At 44.0% G+C, this 23,613-nt stretch overlaps 2 protein-coding genes across 3 annotated transcripts in view; one reads left to right on the top strand and one right to left on the bottom strand.

Moving 5' to 3' along the window:
- The window catches only part of TESK2 (testis associated actin remodelling kinase 2), a gene marked incomplete at both ends in the record, with an annotated part of 71,252 nt that extends 54,032 nt beyond the window's left edge, over positions 1–17,220 (top strand). Inside the window, 7 exons of the mRNA XM_084244270.1 lie at positions 5,361–5,507; positions 14,660–14,742; positions 14,929–15,013; positions 15,262–15,345; positions 15,551–15,637; positions 16,084–16,195; positions 16,499–17,220. Coding sequence (XP_084100396.1) covers positions 5,361–5,507; positions 14,660–14,742; positions 14,929–15,013; positions 15,262–15,345; positions 15,551–15,637; positions 16,084–16,195; positions 16,499–17,220 — 1,320 coding nt within the window. The remainder of the gene's footprint in view (positions 1–5,360; positions 5,508–14,659; positions 14,743–14,928; positions 15,014–15,261; positions 15,346–15,550; positions 15,638–16,083; positions 16,196–16,498) is intronic.
- A 1,129-nt stretch (positions 17,221–18,349) lies between these two features.
- TOE1 (target of EGR1, exonuclease) lies at positions 18,350–21,557 on the bottom strand (the record flags this gene model as incomplete). 2 transcript variants are annotated; one of them, XM_084242757.1, is made up of 8 exons in its annotated part: positions 18,350–18,970; positions 19,060–19,219; positions 19,415–19,674; positions 19,974–20,150; positions 20,258–20,354; positions 20,496–20,536; positions 20,619–20,761; positions 21,503–21,557. In XM_084242757.1, 8 exons carry the CDS (start codon positions 21,552–21,554, stop codon positions 18,350–18,352), a joined length of 1,551 nt encoding a protein of 516 aa, XP_084098883.1. The 2 variants fall into 2 exon arrangements, with proteins under 2 accessions (XP_084098883.1, XP_084098882.1); XM_084242756.1 differs by having other exon boundaries at positions 19,974–20,129; positions 21,503–21,554.
- Between the last annotated feature and the right edge of the window lie 2,056 nt (positions 21,558–23,613).

The following is a 23,613-nucleotide window of genomic DNA, read 5'->3' as shown; positions in this document are numbered from 1 at the left end:
GTTATAGAATGAATTTAAGTGGGGCTTCCTCAGTGACACAGCCAACTGAGCCCTGTGCTGTGAAACTGTCCTCAGCCTCTGCAGCGTGGGTTTGATCCCTGACCACCGGCGGAACTCATGGAGTGGAGGCTGAACCATGGCAAACTTGGGCCTTGGCAGATGTATGAATATATGCTTGCAGTGGCAGTGGAACCTCAAGCTGAAAACAGGAGGCTCCTTTGGAGCACAAACCTCCCACAGGGCGCTCTTGGGATGCTTGTCCTGGAATTACCCAGGGCAGTAACAAAGCTTTCTTTTCTTCTTTAAACCAAGCCAGCAGGATGGGATGTCTGCTAGCATTTGTGTTTGGAGCCAACCAACAAACATACAGCGGTCAGCACAATGGCATTGTTGGGCTACAGTGGAAACTAGGTCGGGACCCAGGCCTTCTGCAGAGAGCCACTGATTTGGCTATTTGGCATTAATGCTGATTTCTGTCATGTCCATATTCCCACTCTTAAGAAAGGTATTTGGTCACCTCTTATCTGGATTGTTGTAGCACCTCCTAAACCTTTCTCTAGTTTCTCCTCTGTTCTGCTACCAGAACAAGCTTTCCAAAAAGTGGTTTTGGTCATATAATAGTTTTATAGGGCTGCCACAATATGGGATCTTATACTAACAGAGATTCATTCTCTCGCAGTTTTGAAAGCTAGAAGTCTGAAATCAAATTGTTGGTAGGGCCACACTCTGAATACTTTAGGGGAAGATCCTTCCTGTCTTTTCCTAAATTCTGATGGTATTCCCTGGCTTGTAGATGTGTCATTCAAATCTCTGCTTCCATCATTATATGACATGTCTCCTGTGTGCCTATGTTTCTTCTCTTTTTATAAGGATACCAGTCATATTAGATTGAGGCTTCATCCTACTCCCTCCTGATCTCATTTTAATTTGATTCATCTGCAAAGATCCTATTTCCAAATAAGGTCCCTTGTCACTAGGAATTAGGACTTACGCAGTCTTTTTGGGAGACATAATTCAACACACAACAGATCATATTATACCTTTGCCTATAAACGTGGAGTGGCCCCATACTCTACCAAATTAGCTATAAAGGTTTTATCTTGGTGTTCTGAAACTTCTACACTAATAATTATAACAAACAATAGTAGTGAAAGAAACAACCATATATTAAGAACTTCCTTTGACATTGTTCTAAACATTTTACACATCAACTCTTCATAACAAAGCTATGGGTTGGATACTATTACTATTTTCCTCTTTTATAAAAGAATATCAAATTGAGTAACCTACCTAGAGTCACACAAGTAGTCAGAGGTGAGATTCAACCCTAGGCTTCAGCACTAAACCATCTTAACTTTTTAGCATCATCTCTTCTCCTCTACTTATACTTATGCAGAAAAAAAGTCACTTAAACCACTCCTGACTATCTTTTACTCTAACTCAGGTATTACATCTTCTCTGAAACTTTACAGATTCCTTAGGCAGTTTCTACTTCCATACCCCAAGTGTTTATCTCTACTAAAGAGTCATTGGTATATATATATATATATTACTTCCCTATATGTCTTTCACTATCTTCCTTATGGTATAAACTGTTACTCATCTTTATATATCCATATTTACTATGTGCCTCTCATTCTTTTAATTACTGGGACTATGGTGTTGATATAAACAGACAGTTCTTACACTCACCTGGGGTGGCAGGAGTGGGGGGAGTGCTCAATAAACATTTGTAGAAATAACTTGAATTGATATTCTTGACTGAAGAACTAAATGTCCACTTACCTGTTCCACTGGCGATGTTTAAAAGGGTGTTGCCATGTGATTTCTTGCATACACAGTGATGTTTAGTTACCAATACCACCTTATTTATTGGGCATCTTCTAGGGAAAGAATCTATACCCTTAATAAAATGAAGTATGAAACATAAGTGAAATGGCAGAAACTCTGTTATATCTTATTAGACCATGAGGAGAGGCAAGTATTGGTATAGGTAAAGTTGGGGAGTGGTCACTGATAGGCACTGAAGTGCCTTTAACACATTTGATTGGCTGATATTTTAGTTTTCTGGACTTGAGAGTTTAAAGAACAGCAATAAAATATGTCTATGTTTTTAAAATATATTGCCACTCCCTCAGGTTGTTTTGTGGGGCTGCCCAAGGAAGTGGTCTGGAAGAAAATGAACATAAAGCAGCTGCTCTCTCCTTTCCCGAAAGCTGAAGGTGCTAGTGCAGTTGCTTTTGCTTTTGCTTCTGCTTCCCCCAAGAAAGTTTGTTCAGAAGACACACAAACTAAGTCTGCACTACTGTTGCTTATGGGGAAGTGAATGTTTCGACTAATGGGCACACCAAGTATGTAGCAAATTAGAAATCTTCTTTTTGGCGTAGCTCAAACTTTGCTCATACATGCAAAGATCCTGAGACATTGAGAAGCTGTGCATTCTGAGGGCTCAGAGGCTTATCAGACCCACCAGTGTATTCACCAAAGGCAGACAAAAGAAGTGGGTTATAACAATAAACTTCATTTGGTTTACCTCTGTGGTCCTCGTTTGTGCTGTTTCCATCTTGCCCAGCAAAGCCAGAACCTACTAACCTATGTGATTCCTCACCTTGTATTTCCTTTCTCCTCTGCTCTCCACAGTCTGATTTGGTTTGCGGTTTTCAAAGACATGGTTGAACAGAGCAAACATGTTTCTCTGAACTAGAATCAAGAATCCTGGCTTAGCTTGGACCACAGAACATTCATACAGCCTTTTTGTCATAGTTTTTCCTGCCTGGCCCTTAGTTGGGAAATCTGAGTGGCTCCTGAAGTTAGGCCTTCTTATGTCATACTGACCGTGTCAAAGAAGTGAACCATGTCTCTTCAGACCTTTAGACTTTCAGAGCTAAAAATTTGCCTGCTTGATGTCAGCTTCTTTGCTTCTTCTAACTTGAAGTTTGCAAACTGTTTCTTTTTAGCAAATGGCCACCAAAAGTGTGACCCTCAGACAAATTTAACTAGAGTGAAGCTATGAAGGCACTATGCTAATAATGTCGTTATGCCTCATTTTGAGATTTCTAAAGACAGATCATCAAGCAGGATGAAGCAGACTGACAGGTTTTTCCTTTGAAAAGTTAGGTATATTTTTAGCTCCTCTCTCTGCCTTGCCAAACTTGATCTGTTTCATCCAAGGATCTAACAAGCTGCATGGTGCTGCCCCCTACTGGTTCTTTTTGGTGCTTCTGTTACCACATTAGAAAAATCTCAGGTTATGTGATATTTAATGTTTTTCTGAACACTTTCATGTATTTGTATTAAATTCTCATGATAATGTCATGGGTTATATGAAACAGGCATTAGCATGCCTACTTTATATGTAAATATGAAAACTTCCTTATTATTTCATCTGACAAAGTTAAAAGGCCCTAGAGGCAAAATTGGACAAAAATTCATATATCTTGCCTTTTATTCCATTAGATTCCCTAGCCTTTTATACATTTAATATTCCCTCTCCCACCAAAGAAAAAAGTATTAAGAGCTTAATTTTAGGGTTAGAGCAATTTGTCCCCTTTTCTACCATGGAAGGAAGAGGGAGATAATACATCATATAAGTTCCATAACCTAATTGGCAAAAAAATTTGCGCTCCTATTATACAACAGGCTCTCTGACTCAGATGTGGTGACCTCTAACTTTCACTCTAATGTAGCGGTAAACAGAGTGGACTCTGGAGCTACAGCTACAGTAGCCTGGATCTACTGCTTAATAATTGGGTAACCTTGAACAAGTTACTTAACCTTTAATTACCCTTTGAAAAATGAGAATAATAGCCTACTTATTTCATAGGGTTATATACAGATTAAATGAGATAACATATGTTAAATTCTTAGAATAGTACCTGGCACAAAATAAGCACTATGTAAATAAATCTTAACCACCATTGCCATCTACATATAAATATGCTTATCTGCTCTTCAGACAAACAAACAAACAAAAAACAGCAAAGCAGCCCTCATGGATATGTAGGAATGACAAACAACCAAATTTCTTGAAAAAAGCATGTCTTCACATAGTTTCTCTATGGCCTTCTCTCTTATGTACTCAGTTCACATATGTCTTCTCCTGGTCTCACTTTGCTTTGGCAATGGTGGCCATTGACTTCCTAGTTGCAAATTCGGTGGACACTTTCGTGCTCATCTTACTTGATCTGTAGCAAGTTGATACAATTGATCATTTCCTCTTTGGAATGTTCTTCTCTGGCTTCTATGATGACATTTTTTTACTTGGCTCTCCTTTCTCTGCCTGCTCCTTTAAATGTAACTATCTCTTGGGATTCTGTTAATTTTCCACCTTACATAAACTCTGGGCACTATCATACATTCCTTGGCATCAGTGACTACTTCAGCCCAATGATATTGCCTCCTAAATGTTAGTCTCTAACCCAGATTTTGTTCCCAAACTTTAAATTGACATCTCCATGTTGGTTGTCCCACAGACATTTAAACTCAGTGTGTTCCAATTGAACTACCATTTAATATTGCCTCTTCTAAAAACCTGATCCTCTCCCTATATTCTGGATATTATGGTATCCAGGGACCAATAGCTTGGGAACATCCTAGAACTTTTCCTTGCCCCCTCATCCAGGCAGTTTTCAAGTTTTTTTTTTTTTATTCTGCCATTTAAATACATCTTAAATCTTGCTCTATTCCAATGCCTCCACTATTGCTTTGACTCAGGTGTCTTGCTTTCACCAAGATTATTCTAACAGTCTCCTAGTCTATTTTTCCTTCTTTATATTTCCCACTCTGATCTATCTACATACCATTGCTAAAATAATTTGTTCTTCAAAAGCAAATATGACCATGTTGCTCCTCTGCTTAAAATGCTTCTTTTGTTCCATATAGACAGGATGAAGTCCATATATCTTTGCAAAGCACATCAGCCTCTCTATGATATGTGCATTGAGTAAGTTTATTTCTCAAATGTCTCATGCACTTAATCTAGAACTTTGCATATGCTGCTCTCTTTGTCTTCCTGCTCTCCCAGATCATTCTTTCAGACTCCTGCCCAGCTTTCTTTGACATACACAAACTGAGTTGGTAACTTTATCCTCTGCATTGCATGGTGCTCTCGTGCCTGTGCAAATTTTAGTATTTTAGTATTTACCACATGATATTGTTTGTCTATATCATGATATTGTCTTTTGTTCTCTTCAAGGGAAGGTATCTTTGTATGCCTCACTTTCCATAATTTCTGGGTACAGAGTAAGCCCTCAATAACTTCAAAAAAACAAACATACAAGTTTCTGTCTTCTAGGTACTCTCTAGTGGTTTCAGCACCAGCCTACATATAACTGACAAATGGGTATTCTTTTGTTTTGCAGTATATCGACTTTGGGAACCTGGAACAATTGCTAGACAGTAACCTGCATTTGACCTGGACTGTGAGGGTGAAACTGGCCTATGACATAGCAAAGGGCATCAGATACCTTCACAAGAAAGGCATTTTCCATCGGGACCTCACATCTAAGGTATAAACACTTTAATTTCACAACTCTTTGGGACACTGTATTCCTCTACAGGAATACCAGTCAGATGCCAGTTGTATTAAGCTACTAGTCCTTAATGAGTTTAGAAATAATGGAGGTCTTACGGAGTTACCATTTAATCAAAGAGGATTCAACTTATTACTGTGTAGCTGGTCCTTAGAAAGCCTATTTTGGCTCACAGCAGGTACCTTCAATGTTGAGCCAGGCAATCCATACATCTTGAGAAACTTTAGCCTTGACTTCAGTCTCCTGAATGTGTATTGCAGGGCCAGATGGCAATGTAGGGGCCTTTTTGTGTTCTTGTCCATGACCTCCAGGAAGTAGCTTTTAAATGAGAGCAGGAATCAGTGATTTTAGTAACTTGAGTGCAAGTTTTGAGGGCCATAATGTACTGACCCATTTTCTATCTATGTGATTGAGTTTCTGCCATTCTGCCAGTTCCTCTTGGGAATCAGCTGGTCTCTGTAGTTTTCTCTTGCTGTCCAAACTGATGTGTGATCAGGTTAGAAAAGAGTTGCTTTTAAAGGAGTTGGCCATGCTACAAAGCAGCCACCTCATGGCCAGCTGGCCTAGGACACCATCCTGACAAAGCTTCCATAAATAGTACTGTTATCCTTGATGGCAGAACTATAAATTATGTAATGTGGATTTCTGTCCAAGAGCTGACTTCAAGTCTTCTAGGGAGGCATATAGAAGTTTTTTTTTTTTTTAAGTACTTTTTTTTTTTTTTTAAGATTTATTTATTTATTTATACAAGCACTGGGTACAGTCAGAAGCTCGGAGGGTGAGAGAATTCACCAGAGCCAGAGCGGGGAGCAGAGCAGGCAGAAGGACCGAAACACACTGCTGAGGGGAGCAGCGGGCGGCAGGAGAGGTCTGCGCGCCATGTGGGACCCTCCTCCAGTGGCCGGGGAGCAGCCGGGAATCGAACCGGAGCTGCGGAGGCTGCGGGCAGCTTCGCAACCCAGCGCTCAACCGCTGCGCCACCAGGGAGGCCCCATATAGAAGTTTTGTACCTGCCTAAGAATAGCTGTCATTTTATTCCCCACACTCAACACACTACCCCCTCCCCCACCCCGCACTACCTGCATACAGATACTCCTGTGTTTGTGTGTCATAAGGGTTTGCAAAGGGAAAAAACAGGCGTAATTTCAGAGGCCTAGAGCAGTAAGTACCAGCTACCTCACTCTTGAATAGTTCTGGTGTTCCAAACAGCAGTGCTTTCCCAAGAGACCTTGGCTATTGGTCTATAAACTATTTCATATAAAACAGCTTTAAGGAGGTGATTGTAGGACCTTTAGGTGTGGCAGGGCCATTTGTAAATAGCTGCACTGTTACTGAAGCTAAGAAGGAGCACAAGTAGAATCTACAGGCCAGCTGAGACCTAATTATAAAATCTTACCTATATGAATACTTAAAAGGAATGGACTGGTAGACATTTGAGACCTAGAAGATAGAATCTTATTTCTTCGTCAGCATTCCCTCCTTCCCTCGAATGTTTTAGAAAAATAAGACTAAGAAAACTCTACTTGTCCCAGTCAAATGGGTGATTAGTATCAACTTAGACACTGTGTTAAGTTGATAACCTACTCTCAGCTTGGGCATGCAGCCAAAATTGAATCTTGGCTTTCTACCCAGAGAGAACCATTTCTTCCAAATGTGGAGGGAGATAGTGACAGGTTATTCATAATATTTCCCTCATACCTACATGAGTGTCTCCTGTGCATGGTACCAGGGATGAAGGAATATTAGAAAAGAGGAGTTTCTGGTCTCTAGAGGTGCTTATAACTAACGAATAGCAGCCATTGACTACAGGTTTTCAGAGAAGCAAAACATCTCTAGGCTAGGATAGCTAGTCTCGTTAGAGAAATGATCCACTCCCTAAGAGTTTATCATAGTCCCTTCTGTGCCCTTAGACCACTTTGTCCTTTTATTCTAGTGTCCAGATATGGCTCTGTCTGGACTTGTCCTGCTATATTATGAAAATGACTAACCTTTCCAGACTTTGTAGGGTAAAACCACTACACTTTGTTTTCCTTATAGGGAGTGGGTAGTCCCTGTGTTCGTTAGCTTGAGATGAAAAACTAGGAATTTAGGAGTACGAACTTTGCGTTTCTGGGTTGTGCTTTCTGGGTTCTGAACTTCAAGGAGGTATTTAGGATATTCTGGGTGGGAAAAACAAATGACTTTATAATATAAAGACAGCCTGGGACTCAAGTTGAGGACAAGTAAAATTTATAAGACTGTCTTATAAAATTAGACCTAACATTGGCTGTCTGTGTTCATTACTCTTTTACCATTTCTGAGCTTTTGGTTTATTTTATCTGTTTCAGATATCTGTTTATCATGTTTCAGCCTCAACTGTGTTGCAGAGATTAGGGAGAAGGTTGTATGTCCACAGTAGGCCTCAGCAACCCCACCCAGGAGATTTGTGTGGTAGTGACAGTGACCTTGAGATTGAAAAGCCGCAAGGAGGGAAATAAGCCTAAAGGGACAGAGTAAGGCTTTGAGGTTTCCTAATTATTGACTCATTGACAATGTGAGATCTAATTTGATATCAAAAGGTTTACTTATATTTTAGTAATTGTGTCAGTGTCTCCCATCAGCATATGAATTTCTTACGCTCCTTTTTATCCTAGTACAGAGTCTGAGAATGTGTTTGCTAGTACAGATGCCAACACATGTGCTAGAAAGCCGAGATTCTGGTTCTTAGACTTAGTTTTGTCCCACTTCTCCAAATGACTTCACTGTCCTTGGACATCATTGTTCCCATTCTGGAATATTGATTCTTTCCTTGACTTAGAAGCAGTCTGGGTTTCTTAGATCATAGCTAGCAGCAGGAATTTAAAATTATTATTCCCAGAGGGGTTAACCAGGACAGAGAGAAGAAGATGCCTTTTTCTAAATGGCGTAGCCTGTGGCAGAGGCAAAGGTGTCCTATCACAGCACCTTCTGAAATAGTATTGCCTTTGTAGGATTAAAATGTCAGTACTGTTCTAAGTCTGTCAGATATGGTGGACCAGTCTAATTTTGTAATTCTGAGAAATAGCTTGATACAGATTTGTGCAGTGGCAATGCTAATAATTTACTTAGAAGGAAGTGGGAGATGTGGTTTTAAAATACTCAGTTTATGAACTCCATTAAGAAGTGGCTAAAACCACACATAGGCTTTTACCAGTAGTTTTAGGAGTAAGTAATAAACTGTACTTGAGACTTGGTTCTTAAGGGCAGCTTTTTTTAAAAAAAGATTTATTTATTTATGCATACAAGAACTGGGGTACAGGCCAGAGGTATGGGGGGTGAGAGGTTTCACCAGAGACAGTGTGGGGAATAGAACAGGCAGACTGACTGAAATACACTCCTGAGGGGAGCAGCGGGCCAGGCAGGAGAGGTCTGCTGCACCATGTGGGTAGCTCCCTGGATGGCCGGGATTGAACTCGTGCTACAGAGGCTGTGGATAGCTTCATAGTGCTGTGCTTAATCCCTTGTGCCACCAGGGAGGCTCTTAAGAGCAGCTTTGAGAGGAGTTTGTTTCTGTTTAATACCATTATTGCCCAGGATAAAGCAAGTGCCATTGCTTTTTTTTTTTTTTCCCCCTATTCCTAAGGATATGAATTATATGCACCTCTGGTTCTTGGTTATTTGTTTTGTTGTTGACTTAAAAGAAGCCACTCTGGTCATCCCACCAAAGTGAAATGCCTGGTCTTAGGCTATATCACACAGCTAGGATCAGAAAATGCCTATTTTCAGAGACTGAACAAAGTTGAATGCTGAGGGATGTAGAGAGCTATATTAGGACGCTCATAGTTGTTGTTTTCCATGAGAACCATCAACAGCTTTGGGAATCATTTATACTGTGCTACTAGAGGACATTGTATTGGGACCTTAGAAATGACCAGAACCCAAGCTGTATTATCCATGGGCTTTTAGTCTGGTTGGGAATATAGGTATGTAAGCAGGTTATTACATAAGGTCTGTGGTAAGCGTATGGGAATCACATGGTGGGATTGGGAGCAAGAGATGGGACACATTACAGAAAACCAGATAGTCTTGACTTGGACTATAGCAGTCTTGGCTTTTTAGGAAGGCAATTCAATCTCTGATCTCCCTGTGCTGTGAAAAGACTGCCTAACCTTTCTGAGATGTAGAATCAGTACTTTCCTCTCTGATCCTAGCTGGGTTTATGGAATGAATTTGTTGAGAGTGAAAAGGAAAGAGGCGATGGCCCATTGAAGGTCATTTTTTTTTTTTTTTGTTACAGAAATAGCTTTAGCTTAGAGCTAACACTAACAAATGAACTTGACATTTCCCTGCTTAGGTGTTTTTATTCAGTGCCAATACTGATGGTGCAGCTGTTATAGGAGACCTCAGGAGCTGCTCTCAAGTGTTTTCTCTGGCCCAGTTCTGAAGAGTTTGTGTTGGCTGCCAGAAATTCATCCATGAGCACCCCTTTGATTCCCTTGTCAGTTTAACCCTCACTGTGGGAGCTGAATGTGTGATTAGTGTATACATTTGACATAAGCTTTTGAAAGAATCCCAGTTGCTTCAGTCATTCAACCACTTTCATTTAACAAACTTCAGCTAAGCTCTCTGTGCACCTGTGCTAGGTTAGAGATACAGAGATAAATGGAATCATTCCCTGCCCTCAAAGGGGCAAACATGTAAGTTGCTCTGCTGCAGTGTGCCATGTTACAATTGGTAATATATTGGGTGATGACAAAGAGGAATGGAAGCCAGATAGTTGCAATGCCTTGGCTGTTTTTTAAATCTGAAAAAAAGGTTACCTCTCACCGCAGAGAAGTCTGACTGGGCCTCTGTTTATGTCTGCCATCTGCTTTCTGAGGGTAAGGACAGTCTTACTCAAAAGCATTATTTATCCTCTCTGTGGTGAACCTTGCATCCCACATAGTCTGAAAATTGTCTGGATTCTTTAGATCCACAAGGTGGTCTGAGCTTCATATTTTATACTCCGCAGTCATGTAGTCTTTACTAGGGCCATGTCCAAGGTGGGTGAGAAATGCAAGCATCATTCTAGATGTTCTTGGATTAAACAACATTGGAAGGTAAGGATTAAGCCTAAGCGAAGGGGGATCATATTGTATTACCTGTACCCCTGCCACTCCCTTAAAACCATATGCTCCTGACATTGGCCTGGCCATCTCTATCAGAAAGCATTTCAACCTGTCTCTCTGGAGATAACAAACTTCTTATTAATTAGGAGCCATTCAGAATCTGGGCAAGTTTATATAAACACTCTAAGTTGTAGAGTTGTAGTTCTAGCCTTGCTTTTCTCACATAAAATGTAAAAATCTCACATTCTTCTGCCTGACAATGTCGGTTTGAAGAACCACTGGGTTTGTTTTTGTGAAAAAGGTTTTATAATTCCTAGGGTACCACATGGACATAAATAGGCAAACTTTGCCTTACCTAAGGGCAAAGTTTCTCTAGGGCATCTCTGTCTTAAGATAACCCTGCTTTCCTAAGCTTATAGTTTGAAGCTATAGGGTGAGACAATAGAAACATGATACTTTCATTATAATATGGCAGATGCTAAAGTTAGAGAGAGAAGACAGCATAAGATGCTTTGGGAAAAAAAACAAAAACAAAATTTAATCCAACCAGAGTACAGAGAAGGTTTCTTGGAAGAAACGATGCCTGAGCTAATCTTGACAATTGTATTCTACTTTAGTAAATACTGTCTGTTGGTGGGGTAACATTCCAGGCCAGACAAAGGGAATGGCATAAACAAAGGCTTAAAAGCATAATCAATATGGAGTGCATTCTGTTTTGTTGGAGAGGTAGGTATAAGAGTTGAAAAGAGAGGAGTCTGTTCATATAATACTATCTAACTTGGATTTTATCTTATACGTAGGAAATGAAAAACCTTTCAAAAAGTAACAGCTTTTTAAAGATGTACCTCACATACAATAAAATTTACTTTTTAAAGTATATATTTATATGGTTTTTAGTATATTTGACCATCACCACTATCTAATTTCAGACGTTTTTATCACCCCAAAAAGAAAACTCCATACCTGTTCCCCTCTTCTTTCAGTCCTTGGCAACCATGAATCTAATTTTGATTTGTATGGATATATTCTGGACATTTTGTGTAAATAGAAAAATACAATATGAAATTTTTGACTTTTAAATAGGGGAGTAATAGAGTTTCATTTTATGAAGATCAGGCTGGTAGGAATGAGAAAGGTAGTGTGTGGAGACCAAGCCTGAAAGAGTATTGGAGTAGTCAGGAGAGGGATGAAGACCTGAACTAGGGCAATAGTAGTGGGAGTAAAGAGAGAGAGGCTGATTTGAAAAATATTTAGAAGTTAAAATTGGTTGGAATAAAAGTATATAAACTAGGATGAATCTCAGTTTCTAACTTGGCTTTCCATTCCCTGCAAAATAACTGTACTAGCTAACATAAAAATACACTAGTGTTTACTTTGGGGGAGAAAAGATGAGTTCAGGTTTGCATATATGAAGTTTAACATGAGTAACCCATTAAGAGGAGAGGTTCACAAATAGACTAGATGTGCATATCTGAAGCAGGAAGAAAAATGTCAGGGCTGAGTGTATACATTTGGGAGTCATCAGCACAGAAGTGGTAACTAGAAAAGAAGTGTGGAATTGTCTCCAGAATAGAGCATAAGAAACACATTATTGAACCCCAAGAGCATTAACTTCCTGGGATGGGAAGAGCCTGCTTTGGATTCTGTGGAAGAGTCAAAGGCAGAGTTGGAAATCTAGAATTGTTATGTCATAGACACCCAAGAAGAGAATGAAAAAAGGACAGGAATAGCCTCTAACTAGCCTCTAGCAGCTAGTGTTAGCTCCATGACCACAACTGTTTATTCTCTGCATACCCAGTACTAGTATCATCCTCAGATCACATGTAAAAGCACTGAAGGAAATAATCATGTGTGAGGTGAGCATGATGACCACTTCCCTATGGAAACAGGGAAGTAATCATCAGTGTCAAGAGAAAAGATCAAGTAGTAGAACTAGTTTTATTTACAGAACTTGATGTCATAGAACTCATTGGCAATGAGTGGGAGATGAGGAAGTGAAAACAAGTGTTGCCAGCAGAAATTCACTAGGCTGATCTGTTAAGGGCAAAGTCAGGAGTTTCCTAGAAAACCTCTAAGTAGGTAATTTTAGCCAGAGTTCCTCCTTATTTTCTTTTTCATCTCAGATACAGACTCCTAAAGTTTGTCTTTTTTGGTTTCAGTATCCCATCTTTGGTTCTAATTCCCATTTTTTGGCTGTGGAGAAACTAAGAGGGGCAGTGGTCACACTCCAGACCAGAGGCAGACTGGTTTAAGCAGCCTTGCCTTATGTTGTAGGGCCTTGATCAATAGCTCCATCATAGCCATTTCTCAGTTGCTATGAGATGCTACTGTGAAGTCACTTACTTCTGGATAGGTAGTTTGCAGTGAGTGAACAATAATAGGTCTCCACGAGTGTGAAGATGGGTATAAAAGGACAAGCTTTGACAAGGGCAGTGCACTGTGGCCATGTTCTGTTCCTTACTTGCTGCTCCCAAGCTGAATTTCACAGGGTGTTTTCTGAGAGCCATAAAGCAAGTAGTAAGAAAGACTTTAGACTGAGCCTTGGAGTCAGGACTCTGAGATAACTGGTGAAATGGGAGGAGGGGAGAAAAATAGGTGACTGATCTGAACTGCCACAGCCTCACAGGCAGGTGCCTTCTAGCTAAGGTTGGCTGTCTAATAGGCAAGCTGGCTTAGAGCCCCTCTTCTCACAATGGCAGCGAGCTGGGGGATGAAGAGCTAGTAGGAATTATGGGAGTGCTTGAATCAGGACAAGTACAAGGACAGCGGTAGTTAGTAGCCAGAGATGGTGCATGTCTACCTAGATTCCAGAGTAAGTGGATGTGAAGAAATCACTGGCGCTTTCCAGCTCAGGGAAAGAGAATATGTGATCACATCAAGACCAGAGTAAGGGTTTGATTTGTACCTGATGTGAAGTAAGCAGAAGGTGACTTGGCAATGCCTTGACAACTGGATGCCAAGGCTGGTGAGGAGGGAGGGCTAATTTAAGTCAGCTAGGGCCTTGCTGGCCCCAGAAATGTCTCTATGAGCCAAGGATCCATTCTCTCTGCTGCCTCTAGAGGAAGTTGGGTGATGTGCCATCTGAGCCAGAGTAGTGTAGGGCTATTTTAAATGCAAGTATGTGGGGAGAGACTTCGTTTTTATTTAGAAGTCATTTAGGTTCATCCTTTCTCTGAAGACAGCAGCATTTGTTCCGTGAGCATGAGCTGAGCGTCTCTCATTAATTGAATACTGTGACAAAGAAAGGCCAAAGCCATAATTTGCTCCTGAGGTGCTCAAAGCCTCTCTGCTAGATATTAAGAGGAAGTGGTATAGAGGAGGAGTTAAAGGAGTTGAAATGAGAGGAGAGAAAAGTGAGAGAGACACTGTGAAGTGAAGAGGTTAGGGCTGAAAAGGTAGCTTGCCTTTAGAAACAAAATTCTCTGAGGTACAAAGGAGAATTCGGAGTACATCCCAATGGAAGGGGACAGTATTAAGAAGGGTCAAGGTTTGAGGAGTCCATGTTAAGGCTTCTTAAATCAAGATTGCTTATGGCAAGTTTGGATGAAGATGTATGCATAGGAGCAGGTAGAAGGGGTAGACTGGTTCGTTAGAGGTTGTAATTCTATGGGCAAAGTTGTCATAGGCTTGGGCACTTGTCCTATGCTTACAGTACTTGGCAAGGTCAGGCCTGGCCTGTGGGTCCCTGCATTCTGAGGAAAGAAGGAAGAGCGCCCAGGGACTTGATAGTTTGTCTTCCTCCATAAATTGTAAGCTCCAAGAGGATAGGATTTCTGTTTATTGAGGTCTCTAATACTTAGAATCATTCCAAGTACATAGAAAGCAAAGATAAATATTTGTTTGGAGAATGAAGTTAATCTTAGAATGGCACCCAAGGTCCAGGCCTAACTCATTTCACAGGCCTATCAGGGTTCCCAAGTCTGATACCAAGGTCAGCCTAACAGTGTGGTTCACCAAGGAGCAGAGGACAGGGTGCCCTGTAGGAGAGACGAGTGGGTGGTAACTCTTTGACTGGCTGGTTCCTATTTATGGCCACATTGTCTTCTTTTTGGGGAACCTTAGAACTGCCTGATAAAGAAGAATGAGACCGGTTACTCTGCAGTGATAGCTGACTTTGGCCTGGCTGAGAAAATCCCTGATGTCAGGTAGGTAACCTGGGTCACAGAAGGGAAAATGCTAGTTACCTTCCCAAAGGCCAGGATTTGGTCACAAAATCAGACCCCTAAATTTTGGTCAGTCTGCCCATTTCTGGGAGAGGAATTCCCAATGGCCTGATATCCCATTGCACCAGCCACTGGCCACCTCATCTTCCATATAATCCCACCCCACAGCATGGGGAGTGAGAAGCTGGCTGTGGTGGGCTCACCCTTCTGGATGGCACCTGAGGTTCTCCGAAATGAGCCCTACAACGAGAAGGTGAGTCTGGGAACCCTAAAGGCCTGGTTTCTCCTTAGCACCCACTCTTAGCAGAAAGTATCAAGGATTACTCTTTATGTTCAAGATCTTCATCCTTTCTGCCAAGAGCAGGGATAGTACCTGGCAGCTGCCCAGTAAATGGATTAAATAAATGGGCAATAGATTCCAGGCCTGGGTGGGTGGTCATGAGGGGCAGAAATTCCCCCTTTCCCCTTTGAGAGAGAAGCTGAGGTCTCACTGTCCACCAGGCGGACGTGTTCTCTTATGGTATCATCCTCTGTGAGATCATCGCCCGCATCCAGGCTGATCCGGACTATCTTCCCCGCACAGAGGTGAGCTGCTAGCGTGGGGATTAGTGCCAATGGGATGGGGCTGGTTTTGAGGCTATGGAACTAATTTGTTCCTGGGTGAGAGTTGCTGGAACGCAATCGGTGTGGTGACTTCTTAGGCCTCTCCTGAGCAGGCCAGGATGGGTGGAGAAATTAATGGCCTTTCTACCCATGTCCCATGTTCCCTTTCCACTATACTCATCCACAGAACTTCGGGTTGGACTATGATGCTTTCCAGGACATGGTGGGAGACTGTCCCCCAGAATTTCTGCAGCTCACCTTCAACTGTTGCAATGTAAGTGCCTCTTTCCCCTTGATTTTGGTCAGAGGGGACTTTGGCTGAATCCTTATCACCATGTTAGGACTAAAGGAGAGTCTACTAATGATGAACTTCATTGATGAACTTCATTGATGAGTGCTCATGTCCCTGTCTCTGGCCTGTGATCCTTAGACCAAGGAAAAGAATATTGCTTTGTATTATCCTGTCCTTATCCTGCAGGGTAGACCTGCCATCCCCAGCCTTGGATATTGACAGATCTCAGATTAACTTTTAGTTGGGCTATGGATTCCACTGGTCCAAGGCCTATGGTCTTCTCTGACCTTAGCTTTGGGGGTCATTTCATGGTCTGGGGCTTTCAGACTTCTTAGACACATCTGAATCTTCAAAGATGCTAGAAACTAACTGCCATCCTTGGGGTGGAAGATGAGGGATGGGCTAATAGCAGATGTGGATATCTACAGATGGACCCCAAACTGCGCCCACCCTTCGTGGAGATTGAGATGACCTTGGAGCAAATTCACAGCTGCCTACAGAAGGAAGAGCTGGAGAGGGAAAGAAAGCAACAGGTCAAGGGTAAGAGATTAGACCAGTGTCCAACCTGATCCTAAGGGAGGAAATTAGGGACCTTCCACTCTAAGGCTGTGATTACAGGATCCCATATCCTGAGCAAGGGAAGGGAAAGGGATGATGGGAAAAGTACTGGACTCAAGTTATGACTTGACATATTGCCTTCCTTCTTTTACTCTGTTCTCATTGGTGAAATGGAGATAACACTACCTACTTTGCTTTCCTGAGTGAAGACACTTTGTGGTATAAAATGTTGCTTCTTTTGATGTTTCAGTGTGACTAACCCTAATATGACCCACTATTCTTCAGGACTGCTGGAGAAAGGACCTGGGGTGAAGCGACTGAGCTCACTGGATGACAAGATCCCACCCAAGTCTCCATGCCCGAGGCGTTTCATCGGGCTGTCTCGAAGCCAGTCAGACATCTTCTCCCATAAGCCTCCACATACAGTGAATGTCTCAGACCCCTACTACCAGCCACAACAAGGTAGTGCTACCCACACCCCCAAAATCAACCCTTTCAGCACTCGCCAGGACCTCAAGTGTGGCAAGACCAAGTTATTTGATCAACCCAGCAAATCTTTCTTCTCCTTGGTATTTGACCTGGATGCACCGAGGCCTGGAATCATGCCACGGAAGCACTGGCAGGAGCCCTTGACCCCGCTTGCTCGCCGGTGGCGTTCTTTGCCTGGTTTACCAGAGTTCTTTCATCAAGAGGCATATCCATTTGTGGGCCAAGACTCACTTTCAGACGGCCCCCCACCACTTCTCAGTAGTCTCAAGTACAGAGTAAAAGAGATCCCACCATTCCGAGCATCTGCCTTATCAGCTCCTCTAGCCCATGAGGCCATGGACTGCTCCAGTCCCCAAGAAGAAAACGGTTTTGAGCCCAGGCCCAAAGGGGCCAGTCCATGTCTTCAAGGTACCTCTGAGGAGATGGAGGTAGAAGAAAGAAGGCCAAGAAGCTTGGCCCCAATCCCTTTCTCTGTCTCAGGCAAAGGCCTGAAAACACAAGGACAGCAGGATGGGTGATGGGGTTTAATTCTGGCCTCACCACAGGGCCCTCTTGGGGCAGTGTTGACTTCCCTGGAGCCCAAAGCAGCCAAGCCAGACTTAACCTTGAGGTTCCCAGTACCCACTGTGTATGAGAGGGGATGCAGAAGTGAGAGGACTTCCTAGCTAGGGCCAAAAGCTGATACCAAGCCTCCGAAATATAAAAGGAGCTCTGGCTCCCACCTGAGCTCCCAACGCACTTCCCCAGACAGGACCAGAGGATTCCTAGTTCTAGTTCATGCTGGCAGGCAGCTATTACCCCAGGTCTTCTCCTGCCCCTGTTCTGTCTCTTGCCCTTTCCTAGGGTATATAAGCTACTAGATGGAACCTGGAACTGACCAGGAAGCCACAAAGGCATGATAAATTCTCAGACCTGAAGACTACTTGCCAGTATGTCTAAGACACTTGAATAATTGTTATTTGCACTTACTGCATGGTCAGACCACATCACTACATTTCTATGCAAGAAGAAGGCAAGGCAGTGTGGTGGTCCTGGCTCTTAGCTAACCTATTCAAAGATATTTTCCAGTTGATTAATCTATTTTCTTATTTATGAAGGCATCTTAAAAGTTCTGCCCCATAAAACTTTCAATTTTGTAGTTGAGAGTGGGGCTGGTTTTGTAGGCCCTAGGGCCTGCTTTATATATTTGTCAACATGTGATACAACTAACTGGTTAGATGGTTTATATATGGACTGATTTTCTTCCCTTCGTGCTATGGCTGCAGCTATGAGACATTCTGTCCGTAGAAAGTCACAATAAGAAATAACCAAAGATGAAGCTGGTCAAATATTTTCATAACTTGTTTCTGTTGATTTTTTTTTTTTTTTTTTTTTTTTGCTAAAACTTTCCCAAGTCACTTTCAGATTTAAAAATAAAGTTGGTGTTACAGGTATTGGTCATCCTTCTTACTTGAATCCTTGTGCCTCAGCCTCTGGGGTAAAGGGGAAGGTCCAAGAGCAATGCAGCAGTTCTCTCTGCCAGGATCCCACCCCATCCCTAACTGTAGTAGCTGGGAGAGGAACAGTCACCAGTAGAGGAACGTAACGATTCCTTTGTTCCACTTTTAGCTTCTCTTCCTGTGCCCTGAGTGCTAAGGTTGCTGCATGTCAGCTGCTGCCCCAAGCCAGCTTCATCTTCTGGTTGTGGGCTTTGGAGGAACGGGAGAACTGGCTCTTGGCCACTGTGAGGGGTACAGCTTTGCCACTTAGGTATACCTTGTTGTGGCATTCAGGTAGCCAGGGTCCAGAGCTAGAGGTTTGGGGTCCTTGGCTCATGCCCACATAGGCCATCACATAACCTGTCATAAAGGCATCAAAACCAGCCCGATGCAGTCCATCTCCAGGCACTGGGTTGGGACTGGCTTGACTTGCTGGCTCTTCTGAGGTAGCCATGTCAGTTGTTTCAGGCACTGATGCCTTAAGATCCAACTCCAACTCATTTTTACAACCTTGCTCAGAGCCAGGCTGGTCTTGTGTCTCATCCTCAGCCACCACTTGCTCAATTTCCTCAGCCTTGACGCCATCTCCACAGACCTGCTTTGTGGGAGGGCCATCCTCAACTTCTCCCAAGGTCTGTTTTTTAGAAAGGCCCATCAAAGCCCTCCGCCGTTTTTCCTTCCGTCGTCGCTTCCGTCGCTTGTCCTCTACCACTGCTTCATCAGTGTCAATGATGAGGTCAATATCATGGGATTGAGGACACTGTGGTCCCAAGGGGCACCAGCCATAGGCCTAGAGGCAGGAAATAAGATTACAGAGAGGGTTCAAATATCAGAACCTCCCCTCCCTGCCTGGCTCAGGAAATAAGAGGGTACTCTCACCGAAAAGTTGTCACAGATGCTACTGGAATGAGGACGGTGGGTTGTAGGGGGCATGCAGCAGCGGTAGTCAATATGGGCCCTCATGCTAGAAGGATAGCTGCAGAACTCCAGGGCAAGGTGCGGGCTGCCAGCTGCCCACTGCTTCCCATTTTCTCGCTCACTGCAACAGTGAAAGAGGATATTAGTCAATTAGGATATAAGCTCTATGAGAGAATAGGGTTTTTGTCTGTTTTGTTCACTGCTGCATCTTCAGCAGCTAAAACAGTGCCTGGCACATGGTAGGCATTCTCAATATCTTAAGTGAATGAAATGGTTTATACCAAGTCCCACCCCTTACCCTCAACTAGTTCCTCACCATTTCCGGAAAGCATATTCTAGGTAGGAGGCCACAAAGCGGGCATGAAACTCAGCAGCATATTTGGTATCATAAATGCCAGCTGGGAACATTTCACACAAGTCAGCCGTGAAGGTTCCCAGGGTCTCGGGCAGATGTGCATAGAAGTTCTGGTACAGGAACACCAAGTCTATAAGACCATTGTGTAATACCAGAGGCCGGCGGGCCCGGATTAACTCCAGGAACAGAGTCCTTACTGATTGGCTCTGGCTCTCATCACCCTGGGTTGGAAAAAAAAAAAAAAGTGGTCATTGGGAAGGAGTCTCTCTCCAGGGTGCCTCTTTTCAGGATCCTTATCCCAGGTACTCCCCTCCCTGTACCTGCCCCCCGCCCCCCGCCCCACACACATCTAGAAAGCTCTCCTTCCCTGCCTAACCCACGCCAACTCACTTGTGTTATCAGTCTTACTTCCCCAGCCCTGTCACTAGTGATCCCCCATAAGAAGCAGATTCTCCCTGTGCACCTAGTCTAAGGAAGGAAGAAATGAAGCGGCAAAGGAGTCTCAAAGCTAGAGGCCTACCTTGTCGTTGCCCTTGTGGTAGGGAATACCCTGGGCATACTGCCTGTTGAAGTTGAAGCCATGCTGTACCAGGAATTGCACAGACTTTGGTTCTATGACATACTCCTCCATGCAGAGCAAAGTCAGATTGAACACCTGGGCCAGGTATGAGTGTTCCTGGAAGAGAAGAGGGGTCTGCTATGTCAAGATTAAGGCGGGAAAAAACTCATACCGGATATTCCCCAGCATCTCCACTCTCTTTCCCATAGCCACAGACCTGGGATGGGGGTAAGATCAGCCCATACCTTGTTTGGCTGCTGCTTAAAGCAGGCGAGGCCCAAGGAGAGGACAGAACGGGTTCTGGCAGCATGACACACGGCCTTGTAACGATCCTCGATGCACCTAGGGGTTGGGTTTGAGGGTAGCTGAGGCTGGGAGCCTCATGAAGGACTGGAACCACCCAGGATTGTAACCTTTATTCAAGAGTTGAGGCCTGCCCCTCCTGCCAAGGGTGGGACTAAAGAGAACAGGGCTTATACTTACTGGTTCAGCAAACTCTTTCTGTCCCCAAGCCCACTGAGTTCCTAAGGGTGGGAAAAGAGTTGTTTAGGTTCCTGGCACCAACCCTTTCATAACCATCTGCCTTCCCCATTACCCAATCCTCACCGTGTCCACAGCCACAAAACTGGCTGTCTTTATGGCCAGGAGGAGGGATGGCCACATCTCCTTGAAGTTGTCACTTTGCACATCCACCACTGGAACCTGGATTACTAGCTCCTGCCCAGATTTTGTGCTTTTGCTGATACCACCTGGCAGTGAGGAGGGTGACGAAAAGTGTTAATGCTCAGGCAAGGGCCCAGGGGACAGTCACCAAGCCAGGCCATGGATGGGGGCAGTGGAGGCGGGAAGAGGAGCAGCTGTTCCATCTAGGCAAAATATAACAGCTTTTCCAAGTCTTTTTATTACACATGTTCTACACAAAGGTCTTGAAGTAAACAGTGCCCTGAATTTGGGCAGAGAAAGCCTGGTCCCCAGTCACTAGTGTAAAACTTTGGGAAAACTACTTCCTTCTCAGCATCACAATCCGTAGAAGAGGAAAGTTGGACTAGATGGTTCCTGAGGTTCCTTTACCCCAGTTCTGCAGGGCCTGAGGACTTCCGCTCCCTTAAAGTCCCACAAGGCTCCACACCACGGTCGCTAGGGGGCCTCAGCAGCCACAACTGGCATTAAGTACCCAGTATGCTCCGTATAACAAAAACAACGCGCCGCATCGCTGCTACCAATACGCCCCACTTCCTTTGAACCACAACGCCCAGCTTGAGCTCCAGACTACAACTCCCGTCATGCCCCTACCTGCCCTGAATAAGCGCGCAACACTCCCAAGTTTTGCGGCCTGTACCGCGGTGCATTCGGGGAGTTGTAGTCTCTTCAGGGCGAGCTCAATAGGCAGGAGCTAGTCCTCTGAAGCTTGAGGTCGGCTTCTAGAACTACGACCCTCAAGGCCTTCTCCATCCCCGGACCGCAAAGGCGGCCCCTGGGAAGCTACTCACCGACAGAGACCTTTGGAGCTGGGGCTGCGCCATCGTCACTGTCGGCGGCCATGACGCCGCGCGTTCCTCCCCGGAGCTGTCCGTCGGTACGCGCGACTTCCGCTTCTGGCGGGGCCTCGCCCTCTGTGTTACAGACGAGCCGGACTTCCGTTCAGACGTCCGGGTCTGGCGTGAAGGCCGCCCCGCGCTAGCTGAGAGCCTATTGGCTGAGCGGCACGGCTCACCGCCCTGATTGGCCGGAGCCACGCCCCGGACGGGGTCCGGAGTGTGACGTGGGAAACAACGCGCCAGGTAATTTCTTCGCGTACGCGGGTGGGCGAGTGCTGGGTTTCAGCTGTAAGCCGTTTACTTAGGCACCGCCCTGGGTTGGAGGTGGGGATGGGGGTCACAGAGGAGGTGGTGCTGCTTGAGCTAAGTTTATTTTTTTTAATATTTACTTATGCATACAAGAACAGGGGTACAGGCCAGAGGTGTGGGAGGTGAGAGGATTCACCAGAAACACAGTGGGGAGCAGAACAGCCAGATTGACCGAAGTACACTGCTGAGGGGAGCAGCAGGCGAGCCAGGAGAGGTCTGCTGCACCATGTGCGTTTCTCACCGGCCGGCCAGGGATTGAACTCGTGCTGTGGAGGCTTCGGATTGCTTCATAGTGCGGTGCTTAACCCCGTGCGCCACCAGGGAGGCCCTGAGCTAAGTTTAAAACAAGCATAGGAGCAAGGCAATGAGGGGCGAGCATTGAGAAAAGAACCGTATTCTGGGAACGGATTGTTCCCAAGGAGGCTGGAGAGCTCAATGTGTCCCAGGAGGTGACAGAAGGGAGAGGGACACTAGACGAGGCTGAGGAGGATTTAAAGTGACCGACTAGGAGGGGGACTTTTGAAATAACCCAGCCAAGTGATAATGATAGTTAAGGCCCCCCAAGTAGGGACGATCAGGAAGGGACAAACTGTAGGCAGTTGACCTCGAGGGTGATTGCATGTGACCCCTGCAGCCGCGAGAGGTTTCTCGACCAGAGTCCCAAGGACTTGAGCGTTCTCATCTCGGGCACACCAAGGACTCAATCCTGTCCCCTTGGTTGTTCTCTTTTTCTTGTTCATCTTCATCCTTTTGCTCTACTGAATCCTTTTTTACCATTCTGAATGGTTTTTAGATTTCTTCCATTCTAAAAAAAAAAAAAAAGGAAAATCTTTTACTATTCCTCATCGCATTAATTACTTTAACTATTTACTGATTACACTTTATCTGACACAGTGTTTAACTCAGGGGACAAACCGGTCCACAAAAGAGCTCCAGTCATTGCTCTTAAGGAGTTTTATAGTTACATGGGGGGATTGAGGGGGAGAAGCAGACACTGATCAAAGAATCACGAGTACTTCGAAATTACAGTTGGTATAAGAGCAACAATGGAAAATATACAAGAGGGTAAGGTTAGGGAACCAGATTTGGACTTCAAAGTCAAGACTTGAAGAATGAGTAAATGTTAGCTAAGCATGGGAGAAAAGATGTTCAAGCAGGGAATGTTGATTGCTTGAGGCCTCAAGGTTGACAGACACTGAGTAGATTAAAGTAACTGTTTCAGGCAAACTTGGCTGAAGCACAGTGAATGAGGGGATGAGTTGGGTGGGGCCTCTTGGAACCCACAAGGTTAAATTAAGAGGATTGACGTCTATTCCTGGAGCCATGGTTGTGCCAACTAAAGTCTCCCAGAGGCCTGCTAGATAGTTTGTGATCTTGTGCCCCCACCTTCTTTATTTGTCTGACCTCTTGTCTTATTACTAATCTCATACCATTCTAATCATACTGACTTCCTCCTTTTTCTACAAACACCAGGGTCTCCTTAGCACCTTTGCACTAACTTCATCTAGGGATTCTTTTCCTGTAGATATCAACATGGCTAACTCTTCAACTGCTTTAAGTCATTGGTCAAATATCACTTTAACAAAGCTCATCCTGACCACCTTTAAAATTGCAACATCCATCCCCCACTCACTCCCTTTACCTGCTCTTCTCCTCTTTATGCTAATATTTGTCACCTAACATTCCATATAATTTACATATTGTGTGTTATTTATTGTCTGCATCCATTAGAATATAAGTTCCATGAAGTCAGG

The sequence above is a fragment of the Talpa europaea genome (genome assembly GCF_964194135.1).
Source record: "Talpa europaea genome assembly, chromosome: 9".
In the NCBI taxonomy this organism is placed as follows: domain Eukaryota; kingdom Metazoa; phylum Chordata; class Mammalia; order Eulipotyphla; family Talpidae; genus Talpa; species Talpa europaea.
Note: the sequence above shows the minus strand (reverse complement) of the source record. Positions and strands in the feature narration are given on the sequence as shown.